Genomic DNA, 18,422 nt, shown 5'->3' with positions numbered 1-18,422 from the left:
AATAGTCATCTACTAACAATTTTCTATTTCAACCTTCCTTTCCATCTTCTTACATCTAAGTTTAAATCCGATACTCATAACCATCTGACATGACCCCTAAATTTGAATTCGCTTCTCTTCTCGTAATCCAGGTAGTTTAAAACATCATATCGTGCACACAAAATTAATCAAAACAAAATCTAACTAATACGATTTTTGTCTCAAAATTCCTATGGAAAAGACAGTTTATCTTGAGAAACGGGGTATTAACTTCTCCTAGGAAAATATTGGTCAAATATGGGCTCTGTCTGCTGATGCCAGTTGTGTGTGCGTCTGGGCCCGTCACTGCTCTCATGCAGCCTTAGTTGATTTCGGGCTTTAGGGCCCATCTCTTTCAAGTTCCAACCAACAAAAGAGAAGTTTCGCTTTTCCAGTTGGAATTACCCGGCCACCAAAGGAAACTACCCCCACAGCTAGTAAGTCTTTTGGCGCGTGGGCTAGTGTCACCATGAGACGAGACTTTCCTCCACCCCTTGGATGCTTGACGCTTCCGATCAATAATACAATGTCACGTCCAAAAATTATATGGCATGCTACTTCTCCGAGACCCCACAGTGGCATCACGGATGCAAGTATAGAGGGTGAATCACTTGAACACGACTACATACTGATAGCCAATCAATTCGGGGCCTTTTGGGAAACCGCAAACAGCTTAACGCCAATTGCCTTCCTTTGCCACAGTGCAACGCAAGCAAACATGTACCATCAAAATGGATGCCTTTGTCGTATGCACAGCCAAAACCAAACAAATGAGTACTTGTTATGAAACCATGAACTGGATTGGACTGGACTTCCCTTTATTAGGAGCCACTCGCACCAGATAATAGCACAACGGCTATAAGGCCGAAAACAGAAACGCACTAATTGGGGCAGTCGTGGACTGCATTGCAACCTTCCCTTTTTATCCATGCAAAAATTAAAAGCCGGGACGCGACTTGTAAGCCATTTTCTCCAACCCTTTTGGTTTTGTGTTGTGTGGCTCTCTTTTCTTATCCCTCTTATCACCTGCCTCAACCTAACATTTTGATCCCACCTCTATCTTCTGCTTACACATAGCATGCCATATGTTCTCCATTCCTTTCTATTAGTTTCCAAAATTACGTGCAGTTTGAAGGCGTTTCCGTGCAATTCAAAGACCATGTCGAGTCAAGACAATGGCTCGCCTGAGTTCCCAACGTGGCCGGAGTTCAAGCTTCCGGACTTGTTGTCCACAGACACCATTCGACAGGTTCATGCAACGATTGAGAATGAATGGGATCCTCTTCAGCGGTCAGCTTGCCAGACGGCAGCTGGGAGAGCCTTGTGGAATCATGTCATTCATGACCCCCTGGCAGACATACTTGCGGGAGAGTCCTACCTTAAAAGTCTCCATGAGAAGATAAAGAAAGACTGCGTCAACAAGGCGCGAGAAATCTCTGGTGTCATTCTTGCAGTTCGAACGCTCTGGTTTGATTCGAAGCTTGAAGCAGCACTTCATTCCTTCAACGACGGGGAAGCACAAGTAGTTCTTCTTGGGGCAGGTTGGTAAAATCACAATATTTGGTTAATGGTACTCTTTGAAACAATGTGGCGTGCATCAAGGTGCACTTCGTGCCTGTGATGTACGATGTTGGGACATTTTTGTGTATAACGGATTTTTAATCATAGGAGTTCTGAGTAACAGATAATCCTGACATCGTGACACTAGATGAGTTGTTCATTTACATTGCTTTATCAGAATCTACCATATGAATCCCTGTGAAGTGAAAAAAAAATCCCGTCAAAACGAACACTTTCTAGGAAAACTGATCCTCAACATGCAGTTCTGGCTTCTGATTATGCACCAAAGTAAAATACAGATCACGAATTATTGGGCATGTATATGCATATGTAAACTGTAGGAAACAATGACAAACTTTTAGACCATGCCCCACCCAAATACTAGTTGTAGTTTATACTAAATTATCAATAGCATGTATATGGACACTGAAATCTCTCAAGCTTTCACGTGTACGGAAGTAAATATACAGCCTATAATAAAAATTGCACTTCTTTTTGTAGGAATGGATGCAAGGGCTTACCGATTGAGTTGCCTGAAGGAAAGCAATGTGTTTGAAGTTGATTTTCCTGATCTCCTGCAAATAAAGGCCACTCTCCTGCAAGCAGCGATGGATTCTACAAACGGTCACCCGTGTCTAATGATGACAGCAAAATCCATTACAAGAGTGGCGGCTGATATCAGAAGCAATGACTGGCTCGAAAAACTTCAAACATCAGGGTTTGTGCCAGAGAAGAACACAGTGTGGGTGCTAGAAGGCCTCCTCTACTACCTAACCCATTCCGAGGCCACGCAGGTACTTGAAACCATAGCAGGCAAGTGCTTGCTTACTCAGACGGTACTCTTGGCAGATTTTATGAACAAACCATCAATCAGTCTTTCCAATTCCATCTTCCATTTCTACAGCGATTGGCCTGATCATCTCCTGCCATCTCTTGGCTTTTCTCATGTTAAACTATCACAAATTGGTGATCCAGATGCTCATTTTGGACTCATGCACGATCCCTCAAATCTGTTCAACAAGCTCCGCAGCTTGCCTAGGTCAGTATATACCCACCCAGATGATGGAACGCCATGCTGTCGCTTGTATTTGGTTGAGGCTTCTGGTTCACCGAATCAAACTATTCCATAGATAGCCAGCAGATATTTACTAAATATCTCCAACTAGCTGCTCAGCTTGTCTAGGTCAGTACATCACGGCCAGGTGATGGAAAACTTCGCTACCGCTTGGTTTAGCCATCTGATTCAACCTATTATACCATTCCACATGGACCAACAGGTGATAATGATCTGATCAAAAGTGTCAGCTCAAAACTAAAGCAGCATAGGAGGAGTAGGCAGCATCAATATTTGTAGTTCTGCGAAGAAAAATATATTCCATTGGAATGAGAAACTCAAACGAATTTGAGATGTCTGAAAGTTTCCAAGAAGCCAATACTTATATTCAATTGTTCAATTATGTTAGGCAAATTATCAACAACACCAACCAACAACAGGTATGCAAAGTAAGGAAAAAGAAAATAAAAAAATTAAATATTATAGCTAGTAGAGTCGGGGAATGCAAAGTGTGGATTTTGCTTCATTTCAAGTCATCAACCTAGTTAGTATCATTAAATGACTAGGATGACTTGAAATGTGACGACCTATACATTTCTAATTACAAAAAAAAATGTACATATATAAATCAAGAAAGTTGTTGTTCATTAAAGTTAGTAAGTCTTTATAGAACGACCTCCGATTCATGTCTTTCCAAAACCAAGAGCAGAGCACCTTTCTGTTAACAAAGACCAGAATAATATCGCCACAATGAGAAACTAAGACTGCAATAACTTTGCTAGATTATAAATATCTAACTTATTGAAGTAAATGGCACAAAACATGGTAAAAGCACATGAAAAGGGCAAAAATCAAGAAACAGAATAGACAAGCAACGAGAGATGATCAAATCCACAACATACATGCATCTACAGAATTTCAAGCACGATATCCACTAGATAGTTTTTTTCCTACAAATTGGTCAAGCGTCAAGGCAGTCCTTGATTCCTTGCTCAAATTTGTCTAGGGATGATAAGGTATCCATGAGAGAATCTGCAACCTTCTTTCTGCAGCCAATAGAAAATAGTGAGATGGGAAAATGTATCATTACTAACTTACAACTTGGTACCCTATTATGCGAAACAGAGTACTCAATAAATCTTTCTCAGGGATCAAGAGTGCGACAAAACTGAACGCAAATAAATTTCTACAGAAATTCTCTCTTGCCATGTTTATCTTGATAGAAGAGACATACCTTTCAGTGGCAAATTGAAAGTCAGTCTCATTTACCAGACCATTAAGAGAAGTGAATGATCTGCAACATAACAACCATAAAAAATGGAAATGAAAAAGACGATGTTGTAAATATTACAGCAATTGTATAGAGAAACATACTCCTCAACGATGTAAATATGTCAGACGTAAAATGTACCTTACAAGATCATTTAGAATAGACTCAGCTTCCAATTTTACAGGATCCTTATCACCAAGCAAGGATGATGCGTTCTTTACAACCAAACGGAATGTGCAAACCTGTGAAGTAATAAGTTTGATAATATGAGGTCAATTAGCAAAAGTTCAACAGTTTCATCAATCTACAAGATTCTTTCAATGCCATGCATGAGAGCCTTAAAAATTCCGATAAATTCACACAAGATGCTGCTTTTAGTAACTATCCAAACAGTTGATTCTATGCACTAAATAGAAATTAAGAGCTGCCGAATCACCCTGATTAAATAAAACAAGGATAAATGAGCGAAAATGTTGAACCTCAACGCCTGTATTGGCTTGAAATGCAACAAACGAGTTCCTGTCCTCTATAACACAATCCCTCGCGGCAGATCTAAACAATCTCCGAACCTCCTCCATCTCCTTGTTCGTATAATCCGAATCCGTAGCCGCTGTAAAAATAAATCACATTAATCCAGATGAAATTTTACACACACACACACACAAATATATATATATATATAGAGAGAGAGAGAGAGAGAGAGAGAGAGAGAGAGAGAGAGACTGAGTAGTCGATGAGCCGCGACGAGGCTCTCTCGGGAGGCATCAATCGGGGCCAGGAGGAACCTGGAGGCCTTCTTCTTCTGCTCGCGGAGCCAATCCTTTGGTCCTGCTGCGGAAATATGGAAAAAATGAGGGTTTCGAGATCAAATAACTAGAAACTGAAGGACTAAATCAAAATGGTGCGAGCTAGCTCACAAATGCCGAAGGAGAATCCGGATGCCGCGTCGGGTCGGAAGAGCGAAGGGATGAGAGCGACGAGGGAGAGCAAAGCGACGTCTCTACGACTGCGTTTTGGGAGTTGAAGATTGGGGGAAGCGTTCGGATTTGAAATTAGGGTTTTTGATTTTGGAGGGAAGGATGAGATGGCGGTTACTGTGGGTGAGTAGGAGCTGGAGATGAGGCGGTGCGAAGCAATTGCCATGGTTGTGTGCCTGCTTCTCTTTTGCAACGACGTGTTGTGGAGCGAGTGAGTCAGCGATATACGACTTGGCGTTTTGCTTTCCTCGTCACGTGGGACGCGATTTTGCATTTCCGACTTGGCGAGACACTATTGGTGGGATTTTATTTTGTGCTCTTAATGGACTTCAATAGGAGTTGTCGAGTTTAATGGGCCTTAGCTAATGAACATTTGGGTTTAGGTGGGCTTGGGATGGCAAAATATTCAACGATTGTTCTGGTGCATAAGAATTTTTTTTTTAATTCATTACGTTTTGAATTTAACTTTCTCTCATCGTCTCAGTAATTCTTAAAGTAGTAATATTACTTTCAATAAAAATATATGTGTACTATGATCTTTCTAATTGTTGACTTGCATTGTGTTTTATTAATGAGTATTGTTATCTACGCATCTTTTTATACTTACAACACACTTTTATCTATTAATTTTTTTTCTAATTCATTTGATTAGACGATTAGAAATTGTGAGATTTGATTTAATTTTAAACAAAGAAAATAATAATCAAAATAATTAATAAAACCTTGTCAAGTGAAGTGAGCCACAATTAATAAATGAAAATAATCACAAAACAATCGAATTATAAATATATTTTATTTTATTTTATAAACAAACGTGAAACATCTTTGATGCAACTACGTGTGCAGTATGCTTGAATTTTTGTTAGTTTCGTCGCCATTAGTGGACTGTGACTCCCTTTGCATGTTAAATACTTATCCCATCTGCCTTCTTCCTTCTCCGAGTCAGATGGCGCCAACGCCTGACGCCTTCAGTTTTTCAGTTACGGACGCATTCGGAGTGCGTTTTTAATGCGATCAAAGCCAGCCAGCCACCCGGCACTCATGCCCAGATTTCTCCCCCGAAGCCACCCGGCCTTCCTGCATGAATTTCTGATAACGCCTCTCCGCAGGTGGCAAACAGCAGTGTTGTAACGTATCAAACTTCTTTTGCCTCAAGTAACGTTCTTTTTTAAGTAAAAAAAAAAATTCCAAGTTACTTTTTATTTTCATGTCAGCAAAAGAGATTTTTGTTTTTTATTCAACAATTATAGTCCATTAGCACTATTAGTACTTAAAGCTCTCTACATTAAAGCAAATTGTATATAGAAAGTTGTTAATGACACTTCAAAAAAAAAAAAAAAATTATTATGCTCTCCAAAAACGTGGAAATAGATGACTAATACTTTCATTCCTTGTAGAGGATAAACTTTATTGTCTCACTTGCAAATAACGTATTTTCACCATTAAAAATTCATAGTTGGAACTATTCAATTTCTTAATCTTCAAGTACAGATCAAGCCTACGAAAAATCATTCAAATTGGATGTCATTTAGTCATCTAATTGTATCAAATAAATCAATGATGTAACTACCAAATAACATACTAGTGATGACCTGTCCACTTATTTGATGCATTTATATGACTAATTGATGATCTTTAAATGATAATTAAGAAACTGAATGGTTCTGGTTGCAACATTTCTACAATAAAGATACGTTATTTGCAAATAAAGAAATGAGCATAACTCCGAAGGAGGAATGCAAGTACTATCCAAAACATAATAGAGGAAATAGTACTTTGAGGAATGCATAATGACTTTTCAAATGCAAATAACATCTCACTACACATGTTATTACATTTATTTATTAATATATATCATACATTTATTATTTCCGAACTTGACGGTCATTCACCCTATAAAGCTTAAAAACACAAAATAAACTTATTTGATAGATCGACCCTTAACCCTGAACCCTTGTTGATGTCGCATGTGTTCTTTTGTGTTATCATCTTCTTCACGCAATAACCATATCAATATCGCTGGTCTATCACAATACATCTAAACGTTTCCAGTTATTATTGCCTTAATCTCTCATATTCCGACCTCTTTCTCGCCTTTTTCCGACCTTCGGTCCTCATACCTTCTATAACCTCTCATCTCATCTAGCATTTTAGTAAACAAATTGTTCAATTTTTCATATGGCTTCATTAAGATCACTTCATCTACGACCAAGATGTGTTATGTGCTTTACATTTCGGACTATATTGTACTTACTAAGTCTTTGGTCTTATCGGAAGTTGATTATTAAAGTTGTTGTGTGCTTGGTTAATTGTGGATCGTCAATTCTAATAGGTAAACTTCTACCTTATGAATAATAGATGAAATATCTCGGTGAGTTTTTCCAGCACCAACTGGTCCTTTTTTTTCCATAAAAAAAATAGTAGATGATTGTGTCTTATGTTGAAGTTTATTCTGGTGGAAAACAGGTTGGATCCCAAATTTCCATGATGTGTATATACAAGCTAAGCTGAAGATGAACTCGACTATGCTGGATCATCAAAACTGAAAGATTATAGGACACAAAGATGTCATCTTCGGCAAAAAAGGTAATGTATAATTTTTGTTTTGGAATGTTGAACGTTTGGTTACAATTTATAAATATTTGAATGGGCTAAAGTTAACTTTGTAAGGAATGAGTCACAAAATGTTAAATATGAGAGACTCAAAATGTACTATACGAGCATTACAAAACATAAAGATCTAACTTGTAAAATATCTTTTACAAATCAAATCTCTCTTATCTAATATCTTATAGTTACTATATTGTGAGTCATTCTTTACTATTATGACATCAATCCAATGAGACTTGAAAGTTCTCTACTCAATGACTCGTTTGAACATCGTTTAAGAAGGTTTAAAATTGCATTCAGGTTTAAAAGCAATTTTGACAATTTTGTGGGGAGCATTTCGTAATATGCTTTAACAATCTAAACCGTTTATCTTTTAAAACATAATTCATAAATTATCCTTACAAAAATTTAGACAAATCAAAACTATTAAGACATTATTTATAGTAAAAAAAATAAACGAATACGTTTAGTAGATCATCCTTACAAAGAAACCCCAAAACTCATAACATGACGGTCATATGATTTTTTATTTTGGTAATTTTTAGTAGACATGATATTTGAGGAAGATCTAAAGATAGCTGGTTCAAATTGTTGAAATGTATTACGGGATAGACTGTATAAAAATTAGATTAAAAAATTGTGTAAAAAAAGTGGTGTCACGAATCTGCCACAGTTTTAATAGAGTTCATATAATATATGTTGAGCTCCCCTTAATAACAACAAATTTAAAAAAAAAAAATTTGCTTAGTTTCACATGTTGAAATATGTTTCAAAGTTCAATCTTCTATTTTATAATTTTATTAGTTTAATTTATAATCATCATCAACCGACCTCATCAAATTTTAATAAGAATTAAAACATAAAAAAAATCTGAAAAATAGTATGAAATTGGAACATATGCTGAATTAAAAATTAGATTAAAAACTCAATTAAAGTTACAAATGGAAAAGTTAATATTATCTTAGTCTCTAGACTACGTGGCACAGCATCTCTCCATCTGCCATGAACAATTTCCCACCACTTTTCCACCACCACCACCACCACCACCATTCGCGTTTCCAGAAACGGAAACAACAACAAATCCGTAGTCCTCCTCTCGTCAGCTCCGTCCCCAGCGAATTTAATTCCCTCTCCCTTCCCACTGCGAGGAATAATACTCCCAACTCCCAACCAAATTAGATGTTCCCTGCCACATAATCCCATTGGCATCGGAATCCCCCGAATCCCATTCCTTCTTATCACCCCTTCCATTCCCTCCTCCTCCTCCTCCCAAATGCCTATTTAACACCACCATGCGAATTCCCAAGAAACCCGTTTCCTTCTGCCTCTTTCTGTTTTATCCCGAACTTTCCGCTTCCTCTCTCTTTCCCCGCTTCCGCTCTCCCGGTAAAAGAAAAGGCTTTCACACAATAGGTTCGTTTTTGCTTTCGTCCTCATTGTTTTTCCTTTCAAAGTTTTCAATTTTTAAACCATTTTTTGAGCTTGTGAAGCGTGAATTTTGTGAGGGTAGAGTCTGCATTTACGTTTCGCTGGTGGGTTTTTGTTGTTTTGTGATTTTACCTTGTTGTCTGGCGTGAAGCATTTTAGAAGTTAGTAGGAGGAGAAGGCTATAACTATTGGGGGGTTTGTACTGAGAGAGAGCAAAAAGCACAGAGCTTTTCTTTTAACTTTGAGAAAATTGGTAATTTTTAGGTGTCTCTTGGAGCATAGCTTGGAGGATTCTTATAGTTCGAACTTAACCTGGTGCACTGTGCGCTCACTTTTGTTTGGCACTTGAGGTAAGATTCCCCATCCAGGTTCTCTGTTTGTAGAAATGGGGTTTTCTTCTTCTTCTTCTTCATTTTCTAAGAAAATGAAGACTTGTAGTTTGGGAAGTTTTTCGAGAAGGGTCTGGTGAAGAATGAGGGGAAATGAGGATTTTCGAGCTGTTTTTCGAAAAGATTGTAACTTTAGTAATTATTTTCTGTTTGTGAAAATGGGGTTTTCTTCTTCTTCTTCACTCCATCTTTCATTTTTTACTTGTAGACTTGTCGTTTGGGTAGTTGTTTGAAAAGGGTCAGCCGAAGAATGAGTGGAAATGAGGATTTTTGAGCTGTTTTTCGGAAAGCTTTTTGATAGATTGTCACACTCCCTTTTAATTCACATTGTTTGCATGTCTATGATGTTTAATGTGATATTTCTAGATAAGTACCGTATACAGTCATCATCTGAATCTGTTAATGTATGTATAGTGCATCCTGCCTTAGTTAAGTGAAAATATCATCCTTTTCGTTCACTATTAGAAGCTCTAATTTTTGCTCCGTTGCTATAATCTAACAGGAGGTTATCAATTGCATGCCAGTTATTCGATGGAAAAGGGCCACGAAACTGCTGTAGGAGGTGACCAGTCAGCGCATTTTGCACCTATGGGCTTGACTGATGGTGTTCAAAAACCATGTGTATGGTCATCTCCCCAAGGAGGACTGTAAAATTGACATAAGAAAGCAGATCTTCTGCAACAGATCGTTGAATATGAAGAATATTGTTGCGGTAGGATTTGATATGGATTACACATTGGCACAGTACAAGCCAGAAACCTTCGAGTCTCTTGCATACGATGGAACTATCCGGAAGTTGGTGTACGATCTAGGATACCCTCGTGAGGTTTGTCTGTTCGATCATTTGTTCCTACATTTCAGGAAGAAATTGATGTTGTTAACATATCAGATATTCAATTAATTTGGTTTAATATTGCAATTAATCCAGTAGTTAGTGCATTTTAATTTCAACACTAAGCAGGCATCATTTACTACCATTTTAAATTAGGAGCAAATCATAGTAAGTTGATTAACACTCATTACCTGATGTAGTTGCTGAATTGGTCCTTCGATTGGACATATATGGTCAGAGGGTTGGTTCTGGATAAGAAGAGAGGCAACATCTTGAAGGTGATCCGTTGATTATGGTGTTTTTATGTTTTTGTGGTCATTCCAAGTTAGGTTGGATTTCTATTCTTTCTTGCGAATCTCTGTGTGATATTGCATTGGTGTGCAGATGGATCGACATAAGTATGTGAAAGTTGCTTACCATGGATTCAAAGAGTTATCTAAGGAAGATAAGGTTAACACCTATGGAAATACATTAGTGCGGGATTCCTTTGACGAGCCAGATTATATTATCATTGATACCCTCTTTGCCCTTGCTGAAGCTTACATGTTTGCCCAACTGGTTGACTTTAAAGACAAAAATTCGGGAAAATTTCCAGATAGTGTTGAGTAAGAATATGACTTGCTATGTGGTCCGTGGATGGTAAAATTCTTCTATATCAAAATTTATTTTGTATTTTCCTTTTCAGTTACGCTGTTATGTACAAGGATGTTCGAGCTGCTGTCGATTTGTGCCACCGTGATGGAACTTTAAAGCAAATGGTGGCAAATGACCCTCAGCGGTAAGGATAAGCATTGTGTATTAGTTTCACATTATTCTAATCAATCGATGATTGAATGGTAAAACAATGTTACTTGGTCTTCATGCTTATTGCTACAAGGTACATTAATGAAGATACCTCCATAGTTCCTATGCTCAAAATGCTGAGAGATTCCGGCCGTGCTACATTCCTGGTGACAAACAGGTATTTGTGCTTCTTTTATTTCTGTCTAATTTAATTTGAAAATATACATATGTTTTGCTGATAATCAATAACACATCTTACTTACAGTTTATGGGACTATACAAACATTGTAATGAATTTCCTTTGTGAGTCGCGCACAGTGGATGGTAGTAGAAAATGCAATTTCGACTGGCTTAAATACTTCGATGTTGTCATCACTGGCAGGTCTTGATTTTTCCTTTCCTCTAAGCATGCTTTATTGTTCTTCACCATATATTGCCACTCAGTTTATTAATTCATTAACTGGAGAATGCTAATCTGGATTTCACTTGCCCTACCCTTTGCCATCTTGTAGGCTTGTATGAGTTACGTTGTTTATCCTTTATGTTCATCATCTCTGAATTTACTAAGAATTTGCCATCTACCATCCATGTCATAGCTACTGTCATTATACTAACCATTAGAAGCGGTTACCTATGCAGTGCAAAGCCAAGCTTCTTTCATGATGGTAACCGTGCTAATCTGTTTGAGGTAGATCTCGAGTCGGGGATGCTACATAATACTGATAATGGTTCTCCTATGGCTCAGGTCGGTATGCTAGTGTTGATAATTCATTGTATGTTGCATTGTACACGTGTATCCCCTCATTTTATGTAGTTTTATTCATTTATGTCACAATATACACACGTATCCCCTTTATTTTATCTAGTTTTATTTATCAATTTTATATTTTAAAAGGTTGGAAGTTCTTCACCTGCACCTACATTATCATTGAACGGACTGAAGAAGGGTTGTAGAGTTTTCCAGGTACTCTTTCAAATATTTAGTGCATTATAGAATCCTATTAATAGCTTTATCCGAATACAATTACATTATTTCACAACCATCTTTATTTCTATAACCAACATTCTGTTTGCTAATTACTGTGTTAATTATTTTGACTTGAGTAATGATGCCTTTGACCTTGTTTCAGGGAGGCAGCGTTGGGCATCTTCATAAACTGCTTTCAATTGAGTCAAGTTCACAGGTGAACTATTCTATCCTCAAAGTACGTCAGTTGAAAGAAAAATTTGATGTTATTAACAAATTTGGGTCTAATATTTTGCACATTTTTCATAGGTTCTTTATGTTGGTGACCATATATACGGAGATATTTTGCGCAGCAAAAAAGTTCTTGGTACTGATCATTTTCTTTCTGATATTCGGTTATCTTATCAGTGTCACTTCTTTAAACGATGTGCATGTTTTCTTTCTTCAACATTGTTTCCTCAAATGTGATCATACTTTCCCTAATTTCTTGTCTTTATGAACAGGGTGGAGAACAATGCTTGTTGTTCCAGAGCTAGAAAGGGAGGTTGAACTCCTATGGGAATTGAGAGATACCCGCAAGGTCCTTCTAAAATTCAACAGCTGTAGTCTAGTATCATGATCAACAAGCTTATTTAGAATGTAACTCGTACACTGGTTTCATACAGCAACTTCAATTGTTGAGGAATGAGCGCGATCTGATTGAAGACAAAATACATCATCTAAAGTGGTCTCTCAAGTCGGTGTTCATCTAGGTTTCTATTTTGCTTTTATTATTTATTTTGTGAGGATAATTTACATAGAAGTGAGGTTGCTCTTCTCAGATATGACAATATCAGTGCTGAGGAGAAGCAAAAATTATCTTCTGAATACAATGCGTTGGAGGTAAGCCTGTTAAACATGCAAAGCAAAGTTTATTTCGGCTGCTTAAATATGTTGCTTAACAGTTTTGAAATTTGTATTTATCACTTCTTAATGGCTTAACTTTATAGTTCCAAAGAGACCAAGTGCGGTTCATCCATCAACAGTCTCAACGTGAATGTCACCAAATGGTAGTGATTCTCTTGTACAACATCAACTATTCTTTCTGGTTCTGAGGCTTTAGTCCAGTGGTATATGAATTTTCTTGAATTTGGTTTCAAGAATGTTGACTTGTTGGTTTGCTTACGATTTCAGTTTCACAAGATTTGGGGACAACTCATGAAGACTGGCTATCAGAACTCTCGCTTTGCCCATCAGGTGAGGTGTAAACCTCCTTTCTAGGTTCCTAGTTCGTTGTTTAGTAATCCTATGCCAAAACTGCTTGCCGTAAGGCGGTGGCTCATTGGGTATTTGGGTGAAACTTATGGTCATCTGTGATTTGCAGGTTGAAAGATTTGCCTGCCTTTATGCTAGCCAAGTTTCCAACTTGAGCCTCTATTCTCCTGACAAATACTACAGGCCGAGTGAAGACTACATGCCCCATGAATTCGATATTCTTCCCCTGTGAAGCATCTCCGCGTCGTGATAAGAAGAGGCAGCATTTCAGGAGGAGCGTAGTGAGTTCAGCTTTGAGAACCATTAAACAAAGAGCTAATGCCAAAAGCTTAGTACCCCCTTATAAATGTTTGCTCCAATAGATTACTGTAAATTAAGTGCTTATAATCCCTTTACTTTTCTTTGCCCCTGTATGTAGTACAAACTTTTCCGCATTATGAATGAAGAAATGTTTCGTTGCGTGTCATGACTATCCGATTCACTTAGATTTTTTCTCTCCAGATGATATAGCGTTGTTAAGGGCTTGTTTGGAATTGCATTCTGGAAAAGCATTTGGAAGTGCTTTTCTAGAAAGTAGTTCTATGACCTAGAAGCGCTTTCAAGTTTTTCTGCCAAAATATTTTTAAGTGCTTTTGGTTGTCAAAAAGTGACTCCAGAAACAGGATGCAAATGCTTTTGGTTCTGATGAAGTTTGAATTTTGACAACCATGACAATTCTTCATGTATAACAAAATTCATTAACAATTTCTGCTCGTGGGATCTTTCATAAAGCACGAGTTGCAGAGCTTTGCAGCTTGTTTTCTTCAATTAACAAGCTTATCATATCAATAAGAATCTCGCTCAACTTAAATACCAACTTCACTCTGCATTTCCAATCTGTCAGATAGCCCGTAATCTCTATCCGAGCATCCTCGTCGAGCCGCTTAACCCAGACGCAGAGCAATGATGCTGGTGGTCAATGTGAAGACTACGCCATCGTTCATATCTAATGTTCGTCTTGCCTCTCGAGATCTTGTATTTCATTTGGCTCAGGGAAAATTTCATTTGATAACCTTTTGTGTGATGCAGAGTACCTCCCCTCCACCTACTTGCCCCGACTGTTTTAAGCCACTGATGCTCTCTTTGCTTGTCTGGCCAGGAACAGTGGCGCTCTCTGATGATGAACTATGCTGCCAGCTAGCAAAGAAAGTAGCGCTCCAGGATTTTCTCGATGAAGATGTTTGCAGCTTTCCAGAGCTGGAACTCTCTTCTCTCACCACCTTTAGAGGGTTTTCCAATGCTTTAAGGATGTATCTCATCGGGGGGCGCTTAGACGGCTTGGGGTTGAGGCAGGACCTGGCCACGATTGCCACGGACCAAACTTCTTCCAATAGATCTTCGTCTACTATCAGAGACGGGTCAACAATCTTATTCAACAGTTCCTTGTCGTATATGCTGATGTAGCGCACTATGTGCTCCAACAACTCTCTTGTAGAGGAATCATTGGATTTGCTGATGCCAAGCTTACCCGTCACAAGCTCAAGCAATACCTTCCCGAAACAGTATACATCATATGCACAAACTGCTGACGCCGAGGCTATCCACAGAAAGAAACGAAAATTAAATAATCTATTGAACGAGAAATATAAGAGCCAATACTTGAGAGTTTTAACTGGGAAGGGAGATACGAGGAATAAAATTTCAGACAAAAGGTTTCAAGTCGATATACGTACCATAAGGGCTTTGTTCCGATGTTCTGCATAAGACAGAAAGGAACTGTTACTTTGTTTCTCATATATATATAATAACAAAACAGATCCTATTATCCACGATTGAAGTATAATTTGATGAAAAATGCTAAAGATCACATATATGCAGGGCTACTGAGAATCAACACTTACTGTTGTTTCCGCAACAATCTCGTGATGACATTTTGGTTACCATCCCCTTCTTGCACATGGACCTCACTCAAGCTTCCAAGCCGGACCTCAAATTTATCATCGAGAAGTATACTGCTTGCTTGAACATCTCTTCAACCACCAAAAATAAACTTTCAATTGCTTATACAACTTAATCAACTAATCAACTAACTGAAACTAGTAAAATACAGCACAATTAAGCATGAAGTAAAAACTATAGCGAGTCTGGGAACTACAGTCACCATATAGGCATACTTTACCTTAGGTTTAAGCAGTAGTTGTAGTTGTAACTATTAACTATCATCATAAAATCTTTATTTTTACAGACTAAACAGGTTTTATAAGACATAAATGACTTGAGCCAAAAAAATGCATTTTATCAGGACAGAGCAGAAGTTATGAGGACTCGGAATCACAATGAATATTGACGGTGGCTATAAGATGCTGCTCAGATCAATAGCTGAAAGAAAGTTCAGGAATACCTGTGAACGAGTGGTGGGCTGCACTCATGGTGTAGGTAAGCTAGGATTTCAGCCGCTCCAATTGCAATTTTTAATCTTGTAATCCAATCCAGGGACTGTAAATTACCATGTAAGTTGGTAACCCTGTGCAAGGAACTAGCCACGTCTCCATTTGGCATGTATTTGTAAACCAGAAGCTTCTCGCTCTCATGCTCCAAGCAGTGACCCAAAATTGGCACCAATCTTGTATGTGAAACCTTGCCTAATAAATCCATTTCTATCGTGTATGATTCTTTCGTTAAGGAATGCAAATTTACCCTTTTGATAACTACAGGGGTGCCGCTCGCCAAGGATCCCCGGTATATGTCTCCAGAGTGTCCATGTTTTATAAGATTTGCTTCACTGAAAGCACCAGTGAACTGGAGAATCTGCTCATACGTAAATGAATCTCCTCGACTTGATGCACAGATGAGATCTTTGGGGAGTGAAGGGTCATCTCCTGGAACAGGCCCAACATTTGCACTTCCTCGTTGATTTGTGCCTTTATTGCACATTTTCAGGAGCACTACCAGAACCAGTACCAAAATCACAACAAAGCCAAGTCCCCCAAATATCCCAGCCAATATAAATGTTAATCGGTTCTTACTCTTTGATTTGGGTTCTAGGAAAGATGGCTGAGCTGGTTGTAGGACCCCAAAATCATCGAAAGTTAAACTCCTCTCTCCATAAAACTGTCTACAATCCTGCAAACTCCTTTGATTTGGTACCATCTGTAGGCAATTTCCAGTAAGAGTACTATTGCTTTGACTATCTTCGAATACCTTGCCTTGGAAAAAATTATCAGACAAATCGACTGAGACAGATTTCCCAACAGGGAAGGTCAGATTTCCGTATAACAGATTACTAGAAAGGTTGAACACAGCACCACGAACACTAGCATTTGAACCGAGGCCCAGCAGAGTTCCTGTAAAATTGTTGCGGGATACATCAAGAAAGCGCAAACTGGGAAGTGACCACAATGCACCAGGAATAGCACCATTAAATTTATTCCGACTCAGAACCAGAACCTCCAGCCGAACAAGACTCGAAAACAAACCCTGCGGTACTGGACCTTCAAGGTTATTATCTCCAATCTCCATCCTCCTCAAACTCCTCAATCCTCTCAACTCGGCAGGCAACGACCCGGACAACGAATTCGTGGTAAGATTAAGCTCAACTAGCCGGGAAAGGTTACTAAACTGAACCGGAATCAAATCGGTGAGACTATTATCAGACAAGTCCAAGAATTTAAGCCATGAAAGGGTTCCCAAACCTGGTGGAACTGGCCCAGATAAAAAATTTGAAGAAAGGTCAAGACTTTTAAGCTTTCCAAGATTGGCAAAGCCAGAAGGTATTGACCCAGTAATCGCATTCCTCGAAAGATCAAGAATTTCCAACTGTGTTATATTTATCAATGCAGAAGGCAAAATCCCAGTAATGCCATTGCCAGATAAATACAAAGCGGTAAGATTTTTCAAATTACCGAGCGACTGAGGAATAGGACCAGTGACTGATGCAGAGCTAAGGTCGAGCACCTGGAGTGCGCCAAGTCTTTGGCCGAACCAGTCGGGTATGGACCCGGGAAGCGCAAACCCGGAGGCGTTGAAAATAGACAAGAGGGTGAAATTAGCCAGTGAATCGACGGCGAACCGGGGGTTTCTCCGGCCCAGTCGGGTTCGCCTCAAACCGGACACGGTGATCACAGTGACTCGGCCGTTCTTGCTGCATGTGACTCCGTTCCAGAACGAACAAGGGTCGGCCTTTATGGGCCAGTCTTTGCATCTGAGACCCAACGACGAGCGGAGCTCCAGTAACGCCGACCGTTCCACGGCGGAGCTCAAAGAAACCTGCTGCGCAAAACCGCTCTGAATCACGAACAAGATTAGCGCTACTGCAAAGGCGCCGACTTGGGCTCTCGCCCCCATTGCCGTTTCAGTTACAGAAAACAGCTTCATGGTCGTCAATGGAGATTCTTCTTGGTCTTCGCCATTTCTCTGAAAATTCTTCTTTTCTTCACCAAGATTGAAAATTTGAGCAACTCAAGAAAAAACCCACCAAACAAAATTGCAAACTTCAAAAACCCAACAAACAAAACTGAAAATATCTTTCTCTTTTCTGCTCAGTGGAATCGAACAGAAGAGAAGAAACTTAAGAATGCTCTGCGAAAAGAGAGCGGGCTTGAAGAAGAAGAAGGTGGAACGTTTAATGAGAGAGAGAGAGAGAGAAAGAGAGGCAGTGAGGAGTATGCCCCACCAACCGCCAAGGAAGAGTGTGTCTATGTCTAGTATTGTATTACGGAGTCGCTCTCAGAGTGACCGGAAGCCATTGATGAAGCCATGACGCGGTTCTAGCTATTTGCAATGGCAACAGTTCTGGGCCTGGCTTTGGTGGTGTGGTTGAAAATATTTGAAATAAATTATGAGATTATTCGCGGGGAGGGGTGGAGGTGGGGGGTGTTATGTTAAGTTTTTTGGGTGTGTGATTAACTGATTGCTGCTGGTTGACTTAAATATAATTACTATTTTGGTCTTGGTGCTTTTGGGATTGTGTTTGGATTGGGAAAGGGACCACATCACATTATTATTAGAGAAATATTATTAGCATTTTAAAATTTTTATTCTGTACTATTTACAAGTGTATTTTTTTATCTAATTATAGAAAGTTTAGAGTGCCAAATGAGATTTTTGAAGTGCTAATAACAATTCCTTATTATTAAACAAATCATCATACTTTTCTTGTGAGTGGTTATCAATATGCCTGAAACACGGGTGTTACATCATTATATGTCATTAGCAAGTGGAGCGACACTTGAAAAATAAATTTGTTCTCTATTTATATAACGACATATGATGTATCATCTCATATTTTAAGTACATTGAAAA

The 18,422-nt window shown here is 38.7% G+C and overlaps 4 protein-coding genes and 1 long non-coding RNA gene across 9 annotated transcripts; 2 read left to right on the top strand and 3 right to left on the bottom strand.

Annotated features, from left to right (window-relative positions):
- The first annotated feature begins 104 nt into the window (after positions 1-104).
- On the top strand, positions 105-3,032 carry LOC103954775 (putative S-adenosyl-L-methionine-dependent methyltransferase SCO7813). Its single transcript, XM_009366606.3, has 2 exons — positions 105-1,559; positions 2,080-3,032. The coding sequence occupies exons 1-2, from the start codon at positions 1,097-1,099 to the stop codon at positions 2,706-2,708; spliced, it is 1,092 nt and encodes a 363-aa protein (XP_009364881.1). The 5' UTR covers positions 105-1,096; the 3' UTR covers positions 2,709-3,032.
- LOC125474410 lies at positions 1,640-2,242 on the bottom strand. The gene is made up of 2 exons (XR_007255965.1): positions 2,100-2,242; positions 1,640-1,774 (listed from the first exon to the last, which is right to left on the bottom strand). It is a non-coding gene; the product is annotated as an uncharacterized LOC125474410 (long non-coding RNA).
- On the bottom strand, positions 2,797-5,168 carry LOC103928873. Of its 5 annotated transcripts, none has more exons than XM_009337988.3 (7): positions 4,820-5,168; positions 4,626-4,733; positions 4,382-4,512; positions 4,044-4,144; positions 3,867-3,926; positions 3,587-3,678; positions 2,797-2,934 (listed from the first exon to the last, which is right to left on the bottom strand). In XM_009337988.3, exons 1-6 carry the CDS (start codon positions 5,151-5,153, stop codon positions 3,594-3,596), a joined length of 819 nt encoding a protein of 272 aa, XP_009336263.2. In that variant the 5' UTR covers positions 5,154-5,168; the 3' UTR covers positions 2,797-2,934; positions 3,587-3,593. The 5 variants fall into 5 exon arrangements, 3 of the variants coding, with proteins under 3 accessions (XP_009336263.2, XP_009336256.2, XP_009336277.2); XR_664428.3 differs by having other exon boundaries at positions 2,799-2,934; positions 3,535-3,678; XR_007255964.1 differs by lacking the exon at positions 2,797-2,934 and adding an exon at positions 3,242-3,350 and having other exon boundaries at positions 3,535-3,678.
- A 3,347-nt stretch (positions 5,169-8,515) lies between these two features.
- On the top strand, positions 8,516-13,608 carry LOC103954709 (5'-nucleotidase domain-containing protein 4). The gene is given in 18 exon segments (XM_009366536.3): positions 8,516-8,902; positions 9,809-9,954; positions 9,956-10,132; positions 10,339-10,416; positions 10,523-10,743; positions 10,824-10,916; positions 11,016-11,099; positions 11,187-11,303; positions 11,561-11,666; positions 11,817-11,885; positions 12,052-12,105; positions 12,198-12,255; positions 12,392-12,468; positions 12,554-12,624; positions 12,710-12,770; positions 12,878-12,937; positions 13,062-13,124; positions 13,252-13,608. Coding segments are annotated over 18 exon segments (1,779 nt in total). The 5' UTR covers positions 8,516-8,781; the 3' UTR covers positions 13,375-13,608.
- A 230-nt stretch (positions 13,609-13,838) lies between these two features.
- LOC103954699 (probable LRR receptor-like serine/threonine-protein kinase At2g16250) lies at positions 13,839-18,019 on the bottom strand. Its single transcript, XM_009366524.3, is given in 5 exon segments — positions 13,839-14,214; positions 14,216-14,718; positions 14,855-14,877; positions 15,023-15,151; positions 15,523-18,019. Coding segments are annotated over 5 exon segments (2,715 nt in total). The 5' UTR covers positions 17,496-18,019; the 3' UTR covers positions 13,839-14,127.
- Between the last annotated feature and the right edge of the window lie 403 nt (positions 18,020-18,422).

This window comes from the organism of the source record quoted next, unplaced genomic scaffold (genome assembly GCF_019419815.1).
Source record: "Pyrus x bretschneideri cultivar Hongxiangsu unplaced genomic scaffold, Pyrus_bretschneideri_v1 Contig1, whole genome shotgun sequence".
Taxonomy (NCBI): Eukaryota; Viridiplantae; Streptophyta; class Magnoliopsida; order Rosales; family Rosaceae; genus Pyrus; species Pyrus x bretschneideri.
Note: the sequence above shows the minus strand (reverse complement) of the source record. Positions and strands in the feature narration are given on the sequence as shown.

Bases quoted from the DNA above. Each gene is read 5' to 3' on its own strand.
- LOC103928873 (XM_009337988.3), bottom strand. From the start codon at position 5,153: ATGCAAAATCGCGTCCCACGTGACGAGGAAAGCAAAACGCCAAGTCGT. The intron at 4,513-4,625 runs GTCTCTCTCTCT...TTATTTTTACAG, and splicing joins CGCGGCTCATCGACTACTCA to CGGCTACGGATTCGGATTAT. The intron at 3,679-3,866 runs GTATGTCTCTTC...TATTGGCTGCAG, and splicing joins TTTCAATTTGCCACTGAAAG to AAAGAAGGTTGCAGATTCTC.
- LOC103954775 (XM_009366606.3), top strand. From the start codon at position 1,097: ATGCCATATGTTCTCCATTCCTTTCTATTAGTTTCCAAAATTACGTGC. The intron at 1,560-2,079 runs GTTGGTAAAATC...TTCTTTTTGTAG, and splicing joins AGTAGTTCTTCTTGGGGCAG to GAATGGATGCAAGGGCTTAC.